The sequence below is a fragment of the Gossypium arboreum genome, chromosome 10, assembly GCF_025698485.1.
Source record: "Gossypium arboreum isolate Shixiya-1 chromosome 10, ASM2569848v2, whole genome shotgun sequence".
In the NCBI taxonomy this organism is placed as follows: domain Eukaryota; kingdom Viridiplantae; phylum Streptophyta; class Magnoliopsida; order Malvales; family Malvaceae; genus Gossypium; species Gossypium arboreum.
The window spans coordinates 27,777,982-27,794,437 of record NC_069079.1 but is presented as its reverse complement, the minus strand read 5'-3'; the positions used below and the strand labels follow the sequence as shown (position 1 = coordinate 27,794,437).

The following is a 16,456-nucleotide window of genomic DNA, read 5'->3' as shown; positions in this document are numbered from 1 at the left end:
TGTTGACTTCTAGAATTTAAAGGCTCAAAACCCCAATTGCGAGAATGATGTTGAAAAAACCAATTCAAGTTTGATAGAATTTCTCTTGAATTATATGTTATTCATTATTGAGTGAAATAGTCATTCGTTGTCAAAGATTCTAATTCAACTGAATAAGGAATTCATTAAACCAAATTACGAAATAATCATTTCCCTAGACTCGAAATGGGTTGGCTATTCATGCCCACCCAAACGTACTGTCAGTAATAGTGGTATCGTATGATTGAATGGTGAAGTATACATATATAAATAAGTACGGGTGCATCAAATATAAATATTTAACTTTATATATGTGGTAATCTTGAAAAGTATGATTTAAGTTGAGGTAGGAAATGCAAATGCAGAGAAAAGGAAAGGACTAAAAGGAAAAGTTCTTTGTGTGCGCGCTAGTCGGAGAAGAAAAAAACAGTAAAGTAAAACTCACTGACCCTGGTGTCTGACACAGCGAGAAGAAAGGCGAGAGAGAGAGAGGGGGGGGGGGGGAATCTCCAAGTTCAAATAAGACCAGCATTTTCTTATAGTCGGAGGCGAGCTAGGTTTCAAAGGGAAAAAGGAGAACAAAAATGGAGAAAGGAGGGGAAGATCCTGAGTTTTCATATTCGTATTATAGGAGGAAAGAACGCATTGCATTGGTAGCCATTGTAGTGCTTGCTTCAGTGGCTGTTGCTTCGCTTTTAGTGGCTTTTAGCTACTATTGTTATATTCGTAACAAGGTCCTCTCTAAGCGCTCCAAATCCCACTCTACTGGTACTGTCTACATAATATTTCAAATAAACTACACTATTTTCTTTTCTCTGCTTTCATTTTCTTGTATATTTATGTTGGTTATGATGACGGTGTAGTAGATGTGAATATAGGAAGATTATTGGGGAAAATGCATTACCTTTGTGTACTATTCATAAGGACTAGTTCATCTTTTGTTCTTCCCTCTTTTTCCTGTCAAAAAAAGGTGGAAAAATATATTTGATTCATCTTGTTCTGTTTCTTATATAGTTCTTTTTACCTTTATTTGGTTTTTTAATTTCGTACCCGCCATGAAGTACTTCCCAAAAGATGGTAAGTTGATTATACCCTTTTGACAATGATTATTTTGGGTCTTTGGGGACTCGGACTTATGATGGTTTGTAGTCAGGGCCTGTAGTATAAGTAATCATCAATAAAGTGAGCTTGTTGCTTTAGCATGACTCGGTTCCTAATGTTCCCTTTTATGCAACTTGATGTATTGCTGGTCTTTTGTCTCTGAAGTGGTTGATTCTAAGGACAAAGCTTGCTGTACCGATCTTGAAGTTGCTATGGACGAAGGGCTTCATGTCTTTACTTTTAAGCAGTTACATTCAGCCACTGGTGGTTTCAGCAAGTCTAATGTGGTTGGCCATGGCGGGTTCGGGTCCGTGTACAGGGGAGTGCTTAGTAATGGCAGGAAAGTTGCTGTCAAGTTAATGGATCAGGCAGGGAAGCAAGGAGAAGAAGAATTTAAAATGGAGGTCTGCTATGAATACTGTTCTAAGTGTACTTTTCTGGTGTTCTGATATCTGTATTTCAAATGTGCCATGCTAACCCGTCGACAATATACATTCTGTTTACCTAATTCTTTATATTTCTTCTGGAAAAAATGGATAAAATGAGTTAATAAAGTGATGATATCATTTATGTTAACTTTCCTTTTATTTTAAGTTGATTTTATACTAATTGATTGACCATACACAATTGTAGGTGGAACTGCTGAAACGTCTACGTTCTCCATATTTGTTGGATTTGATTGGGTATTGCTCAAATAGTAGTCGTAAACTGCTTGTTTATGAGTTTATGGCAAATGGTGGTCTGCAGGAACATCTGTATCCCATTAATGGTAAGCTAGTACTTAGTAGTAGCCTTTGTTTATTAAAATTTCAATGTGCATGAGCTGTTAATTAAGCTTTTTTTATTATTCCAATCAAGATTTATCTTCGCATATAAAAGCTGGGTGGTATTATTTGCACCACATTTCTGCAACTCATGCTTTCCACTTTTTTTAAATTGACAAATGTTCATGCACTTATGGGGAGTTTCCAAAGCTAAGTGAAGCACAAATGGGAATGCCCTGAAAGAAATTTGGGATATTGTAAAATCTTGAAATTTGGGATATTGTAAAATCTTGTCTTAGCAAGAGTGGAAGGATTGATGACTAAAATCCTTCTGAATTTGACATTTTAAAAAAATCATTAGTCCTTTTTGGCTATCTAAAATGATCTTGAGTTTTCAGTAATGCTAGAGCTTATCTAGGTGTTCTGCTTTTGAATGATGTTTGTTTATTCATTTGTCAGATGCCTAATCTAAGTTTCATCAATCAAGATCATGTACAAGCTTGAATTTCACTCTATCAGTGACTATTTTAAGAGCTCAGTAACATCATGATGTCAAAACTCATCCTTTTTGAAACAAGATCAGGCTTAGTTCAGTTGGGAAGAATGATTGATATAGGAGAGCTGTATCCATAACAACTGATTTACTGGTTGCATTCAAAATGCAGGTTCTAACAATGTAAACTTAAAACTGGACTGGGAAACCCGGTTGAGAATTGCTCTGGAAGCGGCTAAGGGATTAGAATATCTCCATGAACACGTTAGCCCTCCTGTGATTCACAGGGATTTTAAGAGCAGTAACATCCTTTTGGACAAAAATTTCCATGCCAAAGTTTCTGATTTTGGATTGGCCAAGCTTGGATCAGACAAAGCAGGCGGACATGTTTCAACTCGAGTATTGGGCACCCAGGGATACGTTGCTCCTGAGTATGAAATAACAAACTCTTACTCCAAACTGGAGGGGTTATTGTTGCTAATTTAATACTTAATGGTTTTCTTATCAAATTATAACTGCCCCGTTTTATATTGGGTTTGGTTGCCTTGCTGTGCAGATATGCTTTAACTGGACATCTAACTACAAAATCAGATGTGTATAGTTATGGTGTTGTTCTTTTGGAGTTGCTTACAGGCAGAGTACCAGTTGATGCAAAGAGACCTCATGGGGAAGGTGTTCTTGTATCATGGGTGAGTTTCAGTTCTTTTATCTTGAGCTATAAATCCTTTTTCAGTCTTGTAAGTTATTCTATGATGGTTAAGTTTATGTTATTTACTTAAGGTTCTACACTGGTCTATTTTTCCTCATTAATCTCTTTGTTTTGTGACTGGTGAATTCTTGCATCTGTTTCTATCTGTCATTCTTCAGTTTTTGCGTGTTGTATATGGCACAGGCTTTGCCTCAGTTGACAGATAGGGAGAAGGTCGTCCAGATAATGGATCCAACACTAGAAGGTCAATACTCAATGAAAGAAGTGATTCAGGTTGCAGCTATTGCTGCTATGTGTGTGCAGCCAGAAGCTGACTACAGACCATTGATGGCAGATGTTGTCCAGTCGCTGGTTCCGCTGGTGAAAACACACAGGTCAACAGCCAACGTTGGTGGCTGCTCGAGCTTCCAATAGTGCAAAGTCCCCTACATCCCAATATACATTCCCTGTTAGGTAGGGTTATGAGAATAATCAAGACCGAAGTTCAAATGTCCTTAGCTGAACTTAGAGATGAAAGTCTAGACTGCTATAATATGGTTAGCTCTTATCAGTAGAAAGCCCCAACCGCAGATATCTCTACTGTGTTAAAGCTGTGGTCAACAAACATTACATCGATCTTATAAACCAATTGAAGCCAAGGATGGTAGATGGGGTTGAAACAAAGCTATATCCCATCTTTCTTGGTTGAATATATATTAGTGTTATATGCAGGACCCCAAGAAACTAATAAAACTCATTTCAGAAATGTTGCCTAAAACCAATCTGGCATTTGGTGTAGGGGATCTAATTTATCTGTTGGGTAAAGTTTTAACCTTTTCCCTAGAATCATAAATCTTAAATTTCTAAATTTTAACCCATCATGCAATAATTCATAAATCTAGATGAACAAAAAGGTAAACTTAAACCTTGCAATACTATTATTGTTTGCTAATTTTATTTAATTTTTGACATTAGTTTTATTTAATTCTATTTTTATGATCTAGTGTTAAAAAGTATATATATTAGTTAGAAGTTTTTAAAAGTTATAATGCGACTCATTTTATTTTATTGGATGTTTAAAAATTGACTTTATAATCATCCTAATATAATTTAAACTAAAAACTAAACTGAAAGGAAAAAGTCTAAATTATTGAAGAGATGATCACTTAAGTGTTTAATGAGCTTATTTATAATGTTAGGGTTGGCCATCGTCTTTAGCCTTAGTTTAGCTGATGTTTTTACGTTAAAATACACTGTGTGGACCAAAATACCTTAATCTCATTAATGTTTTCACGTATAGGGTCGGTGTTGTGACATACACTAACTATATCACGACATTGAAGGCTTTGCTTAGCTCGGGCTTAACTTCAGTGGTGTGTCACGACATCTACTAGCTATGTCACGACACCAAAGGCAATATGGTTATATTAGCCTTTTGCTCCCTATATTGCAACGTTTGAACTTTCGTGTCGCAACATGGCGACCAGTCTCGAGTTCTAATGCCTTCGAATAGTATCATGCACACTTGCCAAACACGTTAGTCTTCTTAAAGTAGAAAAACTAAATAAAACCTAATCAGATTGCTCATATTCAAGCTTTTTAAGTATGAAAACTAGTTTAATTTGCTACAATGAATTGTGGCAAATTAAACTCCTCCACACTTAAGTCATTGCTTGTTCTCAAGCAAAGAAAGATAAAAATGAAAATAAAAGACGACTCTTGAACAAGTATGATACAAAGACTGGTTTTGGGAACACATAACTAAGAATAATCATATCTACACATAATTCTAGCATGATATATAAGTTACTTACCATTTTCAGTTTCAAACACCTAAGTTCACTATATTACAAAGTATACAAACAATAAGGTCCTCAAATATATGGATCCATCGATAAATCATAAAGGCAATTTAATTATCCTAGAAGAATATAAACAATCATTATTGTGATAACTTAATATAATGTCAATTCATGAATAGATCTACCTAAGTCATATAAGGCTTTTCGGCTTGCAATGTTCTAAGGTTTAAAACTGGTATGAAATTCAAAAACAAATAGCATTAAAATTGTTTCAAGCAAGAAAGTAGTTTGACACATTACATTGTTGTTTATTCTCCCCCTTAATAACCCTTGCACGCTCACCGCCTCATTTCTCCTTCTCTCACCTTCCTTATTTCTCCATGTAAGAAGTCATAATATGATAAATTAATTACAGTCAGCTTAGGTGTTTTTGTGCACTAATGATTTGAGATTTCTAATGTCGTGACTTTGTTTTTGAGTTACTTTTGATTTTTTTTTTTCAACATATCTCACTTCACAATGTTTTTGTTTTTCATTGCTCAAATACTTTTTTCTACTCGTTTTGATTTTTCTAATTTTTTCTTTTGTTCTGCACATTTTGGCTACCTATAGTCAAAATATCACGTTGCTCATTCCTATTTCACTCTAATTTTTACAAAATCGCCATGATGTATCTACCTATCCCTCAATACGTATGGCTAGACGTCTAAATTCGTGCAATTCTATGACCAAAGAAAAAGGGCAAGTACAAATTGATATTTTGGCTCAGGTTTTGTATGAAGGTTCATTAAAAAGCATTTTCTGGCTCAAAATAGGTACCAAGGATTGATGAATAAGGTTTAACTTTTTGGCTTTCGGTTATACTAAAAATGCCTTAAGTTATCCCTAGGTGTCTCAATATTCACAAATTTAATCAATCAATAAATCACAAATTTAACCATTTATCATACATACTAGTATGCTCGTTTCCTTATATTTTTTATGTCATCTGGTATTTTCAATTACTTAATGCTTATTTACAGTGTAATATATAGAACTTATTAGTTTAATAATTGAAAATTTAAAATCATTCATTATTATGTCGATTTGATAAATACAATCAATCTATATACATACTCCTAACCGATCATTTGTAATTCTATAAGCTCAAGAACACTTTGATAAGAAAAACTAAAAGAAAAGCATGAAAATAAAAACAAAATTCTTATGTTACCCCCACACTTTAGATAGCACATTATCCCTAATGTGCAGCTGCTAAATATAGAAGGAAGGAAGTTATCTGATTGATCGCGACATTGCCGTAGTCTTCTGGTGGGTGCTTTCTTCTTTGTTCGTTGAAAGCTCGTATATATAATGCTTCCTTAATGTGGAGTTCCTACATAGAAAAATGCAAAAACAGAAAATATATATAAATATACTTTTAATCTTACTCCTAAAATGATAAAATAAAATTCATCCAAATTAAGTTTTACAACTCTTAAAAATAATTAAAAAGTTTATTAATCATCAGAATCTTCAGAATAGGGAGATTGCCCCCCTTCCATTGGTGCTTTTCCTTTTCTCGAGATGTGCTTCAGAGAAGAGCCTCCATTTGACGAATGTGCATGTCGGGTTGGGTTACGAATGACGTGTCCTTTTTGCGTAATATGTTGCGGCTGGAATACCGCCTCATAGTTGTCACCCTTCTTATCTTGAAAGTCTTGCTCTGTGGCCTCCTCCTCCTCTTATTCCCTTCTACTCCCTTTCTCATTTTCATTTCGTTGCTCATCGAATTTAGCATGGAATGATCTGGATCCATATTTTTTTGGCGAGTAATTTGGTACTTTAATATTATTTTATCGTGCAAACTCTTGAATGACCGGTCCCGATTCTTACATCCATCTGATTATCCATTCTACATTCGATATTTCACTTCCTTTTTGAGTTTTTGTTGTCTTTTTTTTTAGAGAAGTCGGGACATCCAATCATTGATTTGTTTTTGGTTGGGCTCAATGTATTGTGTGCATAGAATCTCCTATTAAGCTCTTTCTTAGTCTCATAAACTGCTCGTTTTCTTCCATCAGAACCCTAGCCCTTTTGCATAGTGCCATAACAAGGTGGGTAAAGAAAACCCTGACCTCCTGGCCGCTTATACATCGCTTTATGCTACGATAGATCCATCTGCCAGCACATATCTATTTTTTTCTACAAGATTCCATACAACAAAAGAGCTCAAAAAGTGTTTACATTAGGCACATTCATGGAATGTGTAATTCTTGTGCAAAGAAATTACATCCACATCTTAGCTATAGGAAATATAATTGTTTGATTGAAATTGGGTGGTAATTTGATATCCGATCGGTGGTTCCATGCACCCTTCCCTTCAATTAAGTATTTTACAATGGCATCCATATCTATGCCCTTAAAGGTGTCTAGATTTGTATTATCAAAAAAATCATTTTCATAGTATGGAACATTATAAAACTCACAAATTTCTCAAGGAGTAATTCGTACCTCATTACCTCTTACTATTACGGTTTCCCAAATGGCCTTATAAGGTCTTCTAGCCTGTTGATCCCTAATTGCAGCATAAAATTCTTGAACAATTAAGATAACCACATTTTCTTTCGGGCTTTCACAAAAGCGTTCCCACCTATGGTACTGATCTAATGACCAAATTTCCTTACATAAGACCATTGATGACTCAAATGCCCTCTCTTGTCTAAATGTTTTTCCTTGAAGTTCTAAGAAATTTTTTTCTACATTTGCGTTTAAGATTTAGAGGGATTCAAGACCACCAGTATCTCTTGCACATTAGTTTTTCTAGATTTTCTATGAGTCATTGTCAATATACTTTCACTAGAATAACTAATTGAAATTAAGCAATATACAATGGAACATTAAAAACTAAATAGGAACCCTTAACCTCGATTGATTACTCAGGATTCCTCATAACAATTTGTTGTTGTTGCCCTCTTAGTGTGGTGCATTAATCCCTGCCCAAAGTGGAACAAAGGAAAAATTTACAGCAAAATAGAAGGGTTAAGAGGGGTTTTAAAAGTGAGTGGTTTTGGGGGGTTTAAAGAGACTTTAGAGTTAGGAGGGATTGGAAACACGAAAATATACACACTTTTTCATAGCTCTTTTAACTCAAATTCATGCAGTTTCGATAAAATTCTTGTCGAAAAATATATAATTATTATAAAATAATTAAATTACACTCAAATTATGAACATGTTTAATTTTAATTAATTTTATATCAAATTTTGATTCATTTTGATTATTTTCAACAGATTTGCGCAAAGGGCGAAAAACGGCTTGGCATACACTACTAGAAGCACAAAAACGAGAAGCAATTTTGAAGCATCAAGGAGACTTAATTTTTCAGCCTAAAATAGTCCAAATTATGTGTATTAATTCATAATATAATTAATTTTAGTTTTAATCCCATTTAATTTGGGTTAAATAAGTTATTGTTAATTAATTATGAAAAGGGGCTCAGTTGAGCTGAATCGAGAAAACCAATCCAACCGAGCACTGGGCAGCCCAAAACCGTCCCACATGCTGACCCAATTAGCTTGATTGACTGATTATTTGGCTTGAAAAATGGTCTTTGAAGAATCCTTCAAATTGCATTCAAACCCCTCCACTATTTATGCCTTTTTAGATTTGCCCCTACCTTAAAATAGCATGTTTGAAATCTACAAACATGCCACATGTGTGGCCGACCATGGGGGGAGTATTTGGCTGCTGATTTTGGCTATTTTTAGCAGCCTTCTCAACCTATAAATATCCCCCTTGGCTGCTCACTTCAAACACATCTCAACCCTTCTCATCTCTTCACTTCTCTCTCATTTTTCTCTCTTCATTCCCTTCCATTGTTCTTCATTTTCTTCTCCTATTCCCTTGCCGATTTCACCTCTTGAAAAAGAGTCAATCAACCACCATTTGGAGTAGCAATCAAGTGTTCATAGAAGTCTCAGTTTGACAAGAGCAAGCGGAGAAGGAAGAGTGGAGTAAACTAGTCAAGCCACGGAGAAAACACCGGATTTGATTCTTGTTACCTATCCTTTTAATTTTGTTGTTGTTATGATGAACATGTCTATGAATATTTGTGATGTTGAATTGTTTAACTTAATTGATATGGCTTGAATTTAATTCATGTTAGGTTGATTGCATTTCGTCTACTTGAGTTGTTAAAATTGTGTTTGTGTTGTTATAGGCCTCAGTAAGATGTTTGATTGAGTAAAACCATGACTAAGTTATTCTTACATTACAATTGTAAGGTAACTAATGAATTAATTATTTAAACGGATTGAAATTGTAATTAATTGACACAATACTTAATCAGTACATGTTTAATCATCTAAGGTAGCTGAAGGTTAAATTAGCAACGGTATTTAACGATACATTAGCCTTGCATAACTTGCAAGATTATTGTGATTAAACTGTTTCAAGATAGAAATACATTGTTACCTCGCGTAATCTTTTATGTGCTTATGAGATTGAATTAAGTGTTTGAATTGGCATAGAGATATGTATAAGAGATTATTTTAATTTCATAAGTATGTTTGTGCATTAACACATTTACTTTTCAAAATTTATTTAACCGGTTGAATTGACGTAAAGATATGGTCAAGAGATAAAGAGATTTTGGTAGGTAAGTATGTTCATAAGTTAGCAAATTACCGAGTTTCCGTGAATTTATTCGTAACAGTATGAACATGAGTTTAATAATTCTAAGTTAATAAATGTAATTAATCTAACACAATTATGTCATCTTGATTAAAATCATCTTTTGAAATCGTGCATTGGAACTTTTATTTTATTTTTATTTATTTTACTTTGTTAAAATCCTAGTTTTTAATCACTTCTTTAAATCAAAATATTTTTCTTCACCAAAGTCCTTTTAAAATTGCATTCATAAATCGTTCTTTTCACAGTCCCTGTGGGTACGATAACTCAACATTTACTTGTCACTTTATTACCTGTTGTGATTGTGTATACATGCACATTTTCTCGTTCCAAGTTTTTGGCGCTGTTACTGGGGACTATTTTAAAAAGTCATTATTTGTGAATTTGTTAATTTTGCATTTTGGTTTATTTTCCTATTCAATTTTAACTTAATTAATTTTTCTGTGTTTATTTCAGGTGTTTATGAGTATTGACCGGATTATCTATTTACTCATTGTAGACCCTGAGATTGAAAGAACTTTTTGACAATGAAGAAGACAAGTAAGTCAGAGAAGGACCAAAGAGATGAATTTCAAAAATTCAAATCAAGGAGGCAGAGCAAACCTTGCTCAAAATCCTATCCTTATTGTTGATGATAGGGATAGAGCTCTAAGATAGTATGCCGTGACAATGTTTCATGATCTTAATCTAGGTATTAGGAGACCCGAAATTGAGGCACAACAATTCAAGTTGAAGCAGTCATGTTCCAGATGCTTTAGATAGTGGGCCAATTCAGTGGAATGCCTATCAAAGATCATCACCTGCACTTAAGACTGTTCATGGAGGTGAGCGATTCTTTCAAGTTAGTCGAAGCAACCGAAGATGCACTACGATTGAAGTTGTTCCCATAATCACTAAGGGACAGAGCTCGAGGCTGGTTGAACTCATTGCCACCAAATTCAATTTTCACATGGCAAGAGTTAGTAGAAAGATTCCTCATGAAGTATTTCCCGCCTAGCAAGAATGTTAAGTTGAGGAACGAGATCACTGCTTTCCAACAAATGGATGATGAGTCACTGTATGAGGCATAAGAAAGGTACAAAGAATTATTACGAAAGTGCCCTTATCACAGAATCCTACATTGCATCCAACTTGAGACGTTTTATAATGGTCTCAATGCTCACACGAGGATAGTAGTGGACACTTCTGCTAATGGTACTCTCCATTCTAAGTCTTACAATGAGGCTTATGAAACCATCGAGAGGATTGCCAGTAATAATTATCAAGGGCCAACCAATCGAGCAGCATCAGGAAGACAAGTCACTGGAATATATAAAGTAGACACTCTTACTTCACTCGCATCTCAGGTATCCTCAATGCTTAAAAATTTTACCACTAACGGGCTTAATAGTTTTGCAGCACAGCCATTGAATCAATTTGAAAATGTAGCCTGTGTCTATTGTGGGGAAGGACATCTGTTCAAAGAATGTCCATTGAACTCAGAATCCCTGTATTACATAAGTAACTAGAACCAAAATCGAGGAAGACAAGGAATACAATCCAATTCCTATAATCTATCGTGGCGAAACCACCCTAATTTCTCCTAGAATAACCAATGGGTTGGACCCAGTAACACATACGCCCAACTTAGACTGACCGAGCCACCTATTTTTACCCAACAAGTTCAGAAACAACCTCAAGCTGAACCATCCAATCACTTAGAAAACTTTTTAAAGGCAAACATAGCCAAGAATGATGCCTTAATCCAAAGCCAATCAGCTACATTAAAAAACCTGAAAAACTGAATGGGCCAGCTTGCAACTGAACTCAGAAATCGACCATAAGGTGCTTTACCTAGTGATACGTAGAATTCGAGGAATCTAGGGAAGGAGCATTGTAAAGCATTGACATTGAGGAGCAGAAAGACATTAGAGCCCAAGACTGTCGAAGTTAAAAGGAGCTAGCTGATGCTTAAGACTTAAAGGAAGTTCAACTGAGTGTTGAAATTTTAGTTTCACTGGAACCTGAATCTGCAAAATCTGATAAGGTAACTTCTGAACCAGCTAATTCTGATAAACTAACAACTTCGTTAGATGCAAAATTGCCACAGAAGATGAATCAACTAGTTCCAGTTAAGAAGCCTCCACCACCCAACCCTCAAAGACTTCAAAAGCAGAAGCAGGAAGTTTAATTCAAGAAGTTCCTAGACGTACTCAAACAACTTCATATCAACATCCTGTTGGTTGAAGTACTTGAACAAATTCCGAACTATGTGAAATTCATGAAGAATATCCTGTAAAAAAAATAAAGACTTGGAGAATTTGAGACGATAGCCTTAACAAAGGAAAATAGTGCATATCTTCAAGATAAACTACCCTTAAAGTTTAAGGATCTTTGATGTTTTACCATACCTTACAACATTGGAGCAACATATTGTGGTAAGGCACTATGTGATCTGGGTGCGAGTATTAACCTGATGCCCATGTCAATATTCAGGAAGTTAGGGATAGGTGAAGTTAGACCTACTACGATTACATTTCAATTAGCAGATCAATCTTTAGCACATCTAGAAGGAAAAATTGAGGATGTATTGGTACATGTAGACAAATTTATTTTTCCTACTGACTTTGTCATTCTAGACTTTGAAGCAGACAAAGAAGTGCCAATTATCCTAGGAAGGCCTTTCCTAGAAATTAGAAGGACCCTTATTGATGTACAGAAGGGCAAGCTTACTATGCATGTTTAGGACGATCAGGTAACATTTAATGTTTTTAAGTCTATGCAATTTCCTAAAACAATTGATGATTGTTCTATAGTGTCCGATTTAGAGGAATTAATCATAAAAAAGGAACTCAACTATGTTGAGGACCCATTGGAACAAATTTTGACATCAGACCCTCCAAATGATGAAGAGCCAAATGATGAAGAGGAGGATGAATACTTAGCTTTGCTAGAAGCTAATCAAAAGGGATTTAATCTGCAATCCCATTTTGAATCTTTGGAGTTAGAGAATAGGGATTATGCCTAACCAAAAGCGTCAATCGAGGAGCCACCTAAACTAAAACTGAAGGTACTTCCCTTACATTTAAAATATGTTTATTTAGGTAACGCTTCTACTTTGCTTGTGATTGTTTCAGCGGAATTAACCGTTCAACAAGAAGAGAAACTCATCTTAGTATTGAAACAATTCAAGAAGGCTATCGAATGGACCATACTCGATATTTGTGGCATTAGTCTGTCTGAATGCATGCACAAGATCATCTTAGAATATGGCGAGAAAGGGATGATTGATGGACAACGAAGACTGAACCCTATCATGAAGGACATGGTAAAGAAAGAAATCATCAACTGGTTAGATGCGGGTATAATTTATCCTATCTCAGATAGTTCATGCGTAAGTCCGGTCTAGTGCGTGCCAAAGAAAGGAGGTATTATGGTTATTAAGAACGAGAATAACGAGTTGATACCGACTAGAACGGTTATGGGATGAAGAATTTTCATCCATTACCTGAACAAGGCGACTAGGAAAGATCACTTTCCTTTGCCGTTTTTGGACCAGATGCTGGATAGACTCGTGGGGAGAGACTATTACTATTTTCTCGATAGATACTAGGGGTATAATCAAATTACAGTAGCACTGGAAGATCAACACAAGACAAAATTCACCTACCCATATGGTACATTTGCATTTAAACGCATGCCATTTAGTTTATGTAATACACCTGCTACATTTCAAAGATGTATGATGTCTATTTTTACTATATGGTTGAGAAATACTTGGAAGTCTTTATGGATGAATTTTTAGTATTCGGAGATACATATGATGATTGTCTAGCCAAGGTACTAAGGCGATGCGAAGAAATAAACCTCGTACTCAACTAGGAAAAGTGTCATTTCATAATACGAGAAGGTATTGTTCTAGGGCATCAAATAACGAGACATGGAATTGAGGTAGATAAAGCAAAGACAGACGTTATTGAGAAACTCCCATCTCTAACATCTGTAAAGAGTGTTAGGAGCTTTTTGGGCCACGTTGGTTTCTATCGAAGATTTATCAAAGACTCCTCCAAAATTGCTAAACCCTTATGCAAATTATTGGAGAAGGACACGACGTTAAAATTTGATGAGGAGTGATTAAGAGCTTTCAAAGATTTGAAGAGTCGGTTAGTTTCGGCACCCATAATTGTCACACCAGACTGGAATTTGGCATTTGAATTGATGTGTGACGCAAGTGACTTTATGATAGGAGCTGTCATGTGCCAGTGAAGGAACAAAGCTTCTCCTCCTATCTACTATACAAGTCAGACTCTGACAGGAGCTTAACTTAATTATATAGTAACAAAGAAAGAGTTACTTGTTACTGTGTTTGCTTTTGACAAGTTTTGATCTTATCTTGTAGGTAGCAAAGTGACTGTCTATACGGACCACTCGGCAATTAAGTATTTACTTGCAAAGAAAGATACTAAGCCGAGACTGATTCGATGGGTACTTTTACTTCAAGAGTTTGATCTAGAAATTCAAGATTGAAAGGAGTAGAAAACCAAGTAGTAGACCGCTTGTCCAGATTGGAGCCGCAAGAAGGGAATTCTCCAATTATACCCATTCAGGAGACATTTCCAGATGAACACATACTGAAGGTAAATCAGTCCATAATACATCTTGGTTTGCTGATATTGCTAACTATTTAGCTTGTAGTTTGATACCGATTGATAAGACGTATTATCAAAAGAAAAAGTTTCTTCATGATGTGAAATACTATTTCTGGTATGAACCATACTTGTTTAAAAAGTGTACAGATCAAATGATCAGAAGATGCATGGAAGAAGATGAAGTACATAAGATTCTATATTATTGCCACTCAACTCTGAGTGGGGGACACTTCGGAGGTACACGTACTGCGGCCAAAGTATTGCAAGCTAGATTCTTTTGGCCAACATTATTTAAAGACGCGTATGCTTACATAAGGAGCTGTGATCGATGTCAAAGGGTTGGAAATGTTACAAACAGAAATGAGATGCCTTGAACAAACATCATTGAGGTAGAATTATTCAACGTTTGGGGTATTGAATTTCTCGGTCTTTGCCCTTTGTCTTTTGGTCACAAGTACATATTGGTAGTAGTAGACTACGTGTCTAAGTGAGTTAAGGCTGAGGCATATTTGATGAACGATGCTAAGGTTGTGATGAAGTTTTTGTGCATGTCTTCACAAGGTTTGGAACCCCAAGAGCCATCATCAGTGGTGAATGGTCCCATTTTGTGAACAAGTGGTTGAAATGGTTACTCAACAAGCATGGAGTGAAGCACAAGGTTGCCACAGCTTACCACCTGCAGACAAATGGGCAAGCTGAACTAGCAAACAAAGAGATCAAAGGCATGCACAAAGAGATCAAATCTCTTTTATTTTATCAGATATTTAAATTTTCTTGTAATTTAATTTTTCTCGTTTTTCTTTTTTTTAATAAATGATTTAGGGTATATTTTTGGGATTAGCATGTTTAAATAAATTTTGTCTAGGAGATTGAAACTTAAGCGGGATCGCTTGTAACCCCTCCAATCTTTCTTGAGAATTGATTTTAATATAATCTTTCGAGAAATTATTCCCTAAATGAAAAAATAAATTTTTAAGTTTTCAGATAAAAGGGTCAATTTTGATCCAAGTTTTAAATTGCAACTCAATTTCAAATTTTCTTTAGGTCTAGGTACTTAATTGAACTATTTTCAAATTTTGGTTGCTCTTTTGTAAATACTAAAAATTAGATGTCTCTTCTTGTAAATATTTTCAAAAATCATCTAGAATAAATTTTTAATTTAATTTAATAAGTATTTATTTTAATAAATTAATAGCAATCAATAATTTAATATGTATTATATTAATTATTAATTGTTGTTAACGCTTATGTAGAATTAGAACTTGGAATATCTTAATTATTAATTTGCTCTAAGAATTCTAATTAAACTCCTACTCCTTTCACTATAAATTTCACCCACCTTTGCCATTTTTTTCACTCATCCCTCCATCAATCCTAGCATCCAAGTACCAAATCACCTAGTGCCAAACTCTCTAGCCACAACACCACCCAGCTCCGCACATCACCCTTACGCCTAGCAACAACCCCATTCGGCCAGCAACTCACGCACGCACCAAGCAGCCCCTATGCACACCGTGCGTGCCAACAGCCTGCTCATTGTCACCGCACTTGCTGCACGTCTAGCTCCAACAACTTGTCAGGCTTGCTCGGCACACTTGCTTGCTGCTCACTTCCCCGCATTCGCAATTTACATGCATGCCCTGCTGGTCGCGCAAGGATCCGTCCGACAGTGCCACTTCCTGCTCGTGCATCTGCTTACACCAACATCCCTGCCTATTGCACCACACCATTAAGACATCCTTCAACCATCCCTAAACCAACCCCTTTTGCTTTATATTTATTTGCTTTGAGTTCTTAATTTTTATAAAAAGGTGGTAAGACAAATTTTTCTCCTAAATTTTTATTTTATTTAATTATTTAATTTTCTAATTTATTGAATTATTAATATTTTATACTAATTAAATTTTTGAGAAAATATTTGTTTCCATCTTATGTTCAGGTTAATCATGCCTCGTAAGAGAACTCGTGCCTCTACCCAAATTGACGAATCACAAAATAAATTCCAGTGTGAACAAGCCAAAGCGAGATACGAAAGCATTTTTAAGAATCAACAGATGCACCCAGAAAAAGGCTTTACGCTAAAAGAAAGCAACTATATTGATTTCATAGAGCGCATTCGACAAATTGCTGAAGCTCTCAATTGGGAGTTATTTTGTAAGAAAATACCTAGTGCAGATGAGGAGTTAGTTCATGAATTTTACATGAATTTGACCTCTAGCGAATTGACGGAAGTTACTATTCGTGGAATCAAGGTACCAATAACCTCAAACGCTATTAATGAATTCTTT

General features: G+C 35.3%; 1 protein-coding gene and 1 non-coding gene across 2 annotated transcripts; one reads left to right on the top strand and one right to left on the bottom strand.

The window, feature by feature from the left end:
• The first annotated feature begins 302 nt into the window (after window positions 1–302).
• Window positions 303–3,842, top strand: LOC108474826 (probable serine/threonine-protein kinase PBL7). The gene is made up of 6 exons (XM_017776850.2): window positions 303–786; window positions 1,285–1,523; window positions 1,753–1,888; window positions 2,549–2,807; window positions 2,933–3,065; window positions 3,269–3,842. Exons 1-6 carry the CDS (start codon window positions 603–605, stop codon window positions 3,497–3,499), a joined length of 1,182 nt encoding a protein of 393 aa, XP_017632339.1. The 5' UTR covers window positions 303–602; the 3' UTR covers window positions 3,500–3,842.
• Window positions 3,843–10,547: 6,705 nt separating this feature from the next.
• LOC128282823 (small nucleolar RNA R71) lies at window positions 10,548–10,654 on the bottom strand. The gene has a single exon (XR_008273177.1). It is a non-coding gene; the product is annotated as a small nucleolar RNA R71 (small nucleolar RNA).
• Window positions 10,655–16,456: the final 5,802 nt, after the last annotated feature.

What these genes read in the sequence shown, in the direction of transcription:
- LOC108474826 (XM_017776850.2), top strand. Translation starts at nt 603, where the DNA reads ATGGAGAAAGGAGGGGAAGATCCTGAGTTTTCATATTCGTATTATAGG. An exon ending in CTCCAAATCCCACTCTACTG is followed by an intron (nt 787 to 1,284) that starts GTACTGTCTACA and finishes TTGTCTCTGAAG; the next exon opens with TGGTTGATTCTAAGGACAAA. An exon ending in AAGAAGAATTTAAAATGGAG is followed by an intron (nt 1,524 to 1,752) that starts GTCTGCTATGAA and finishes ACACAATTGTAG; the next exon opens with GTGGAACTGCTGAAACGTCT.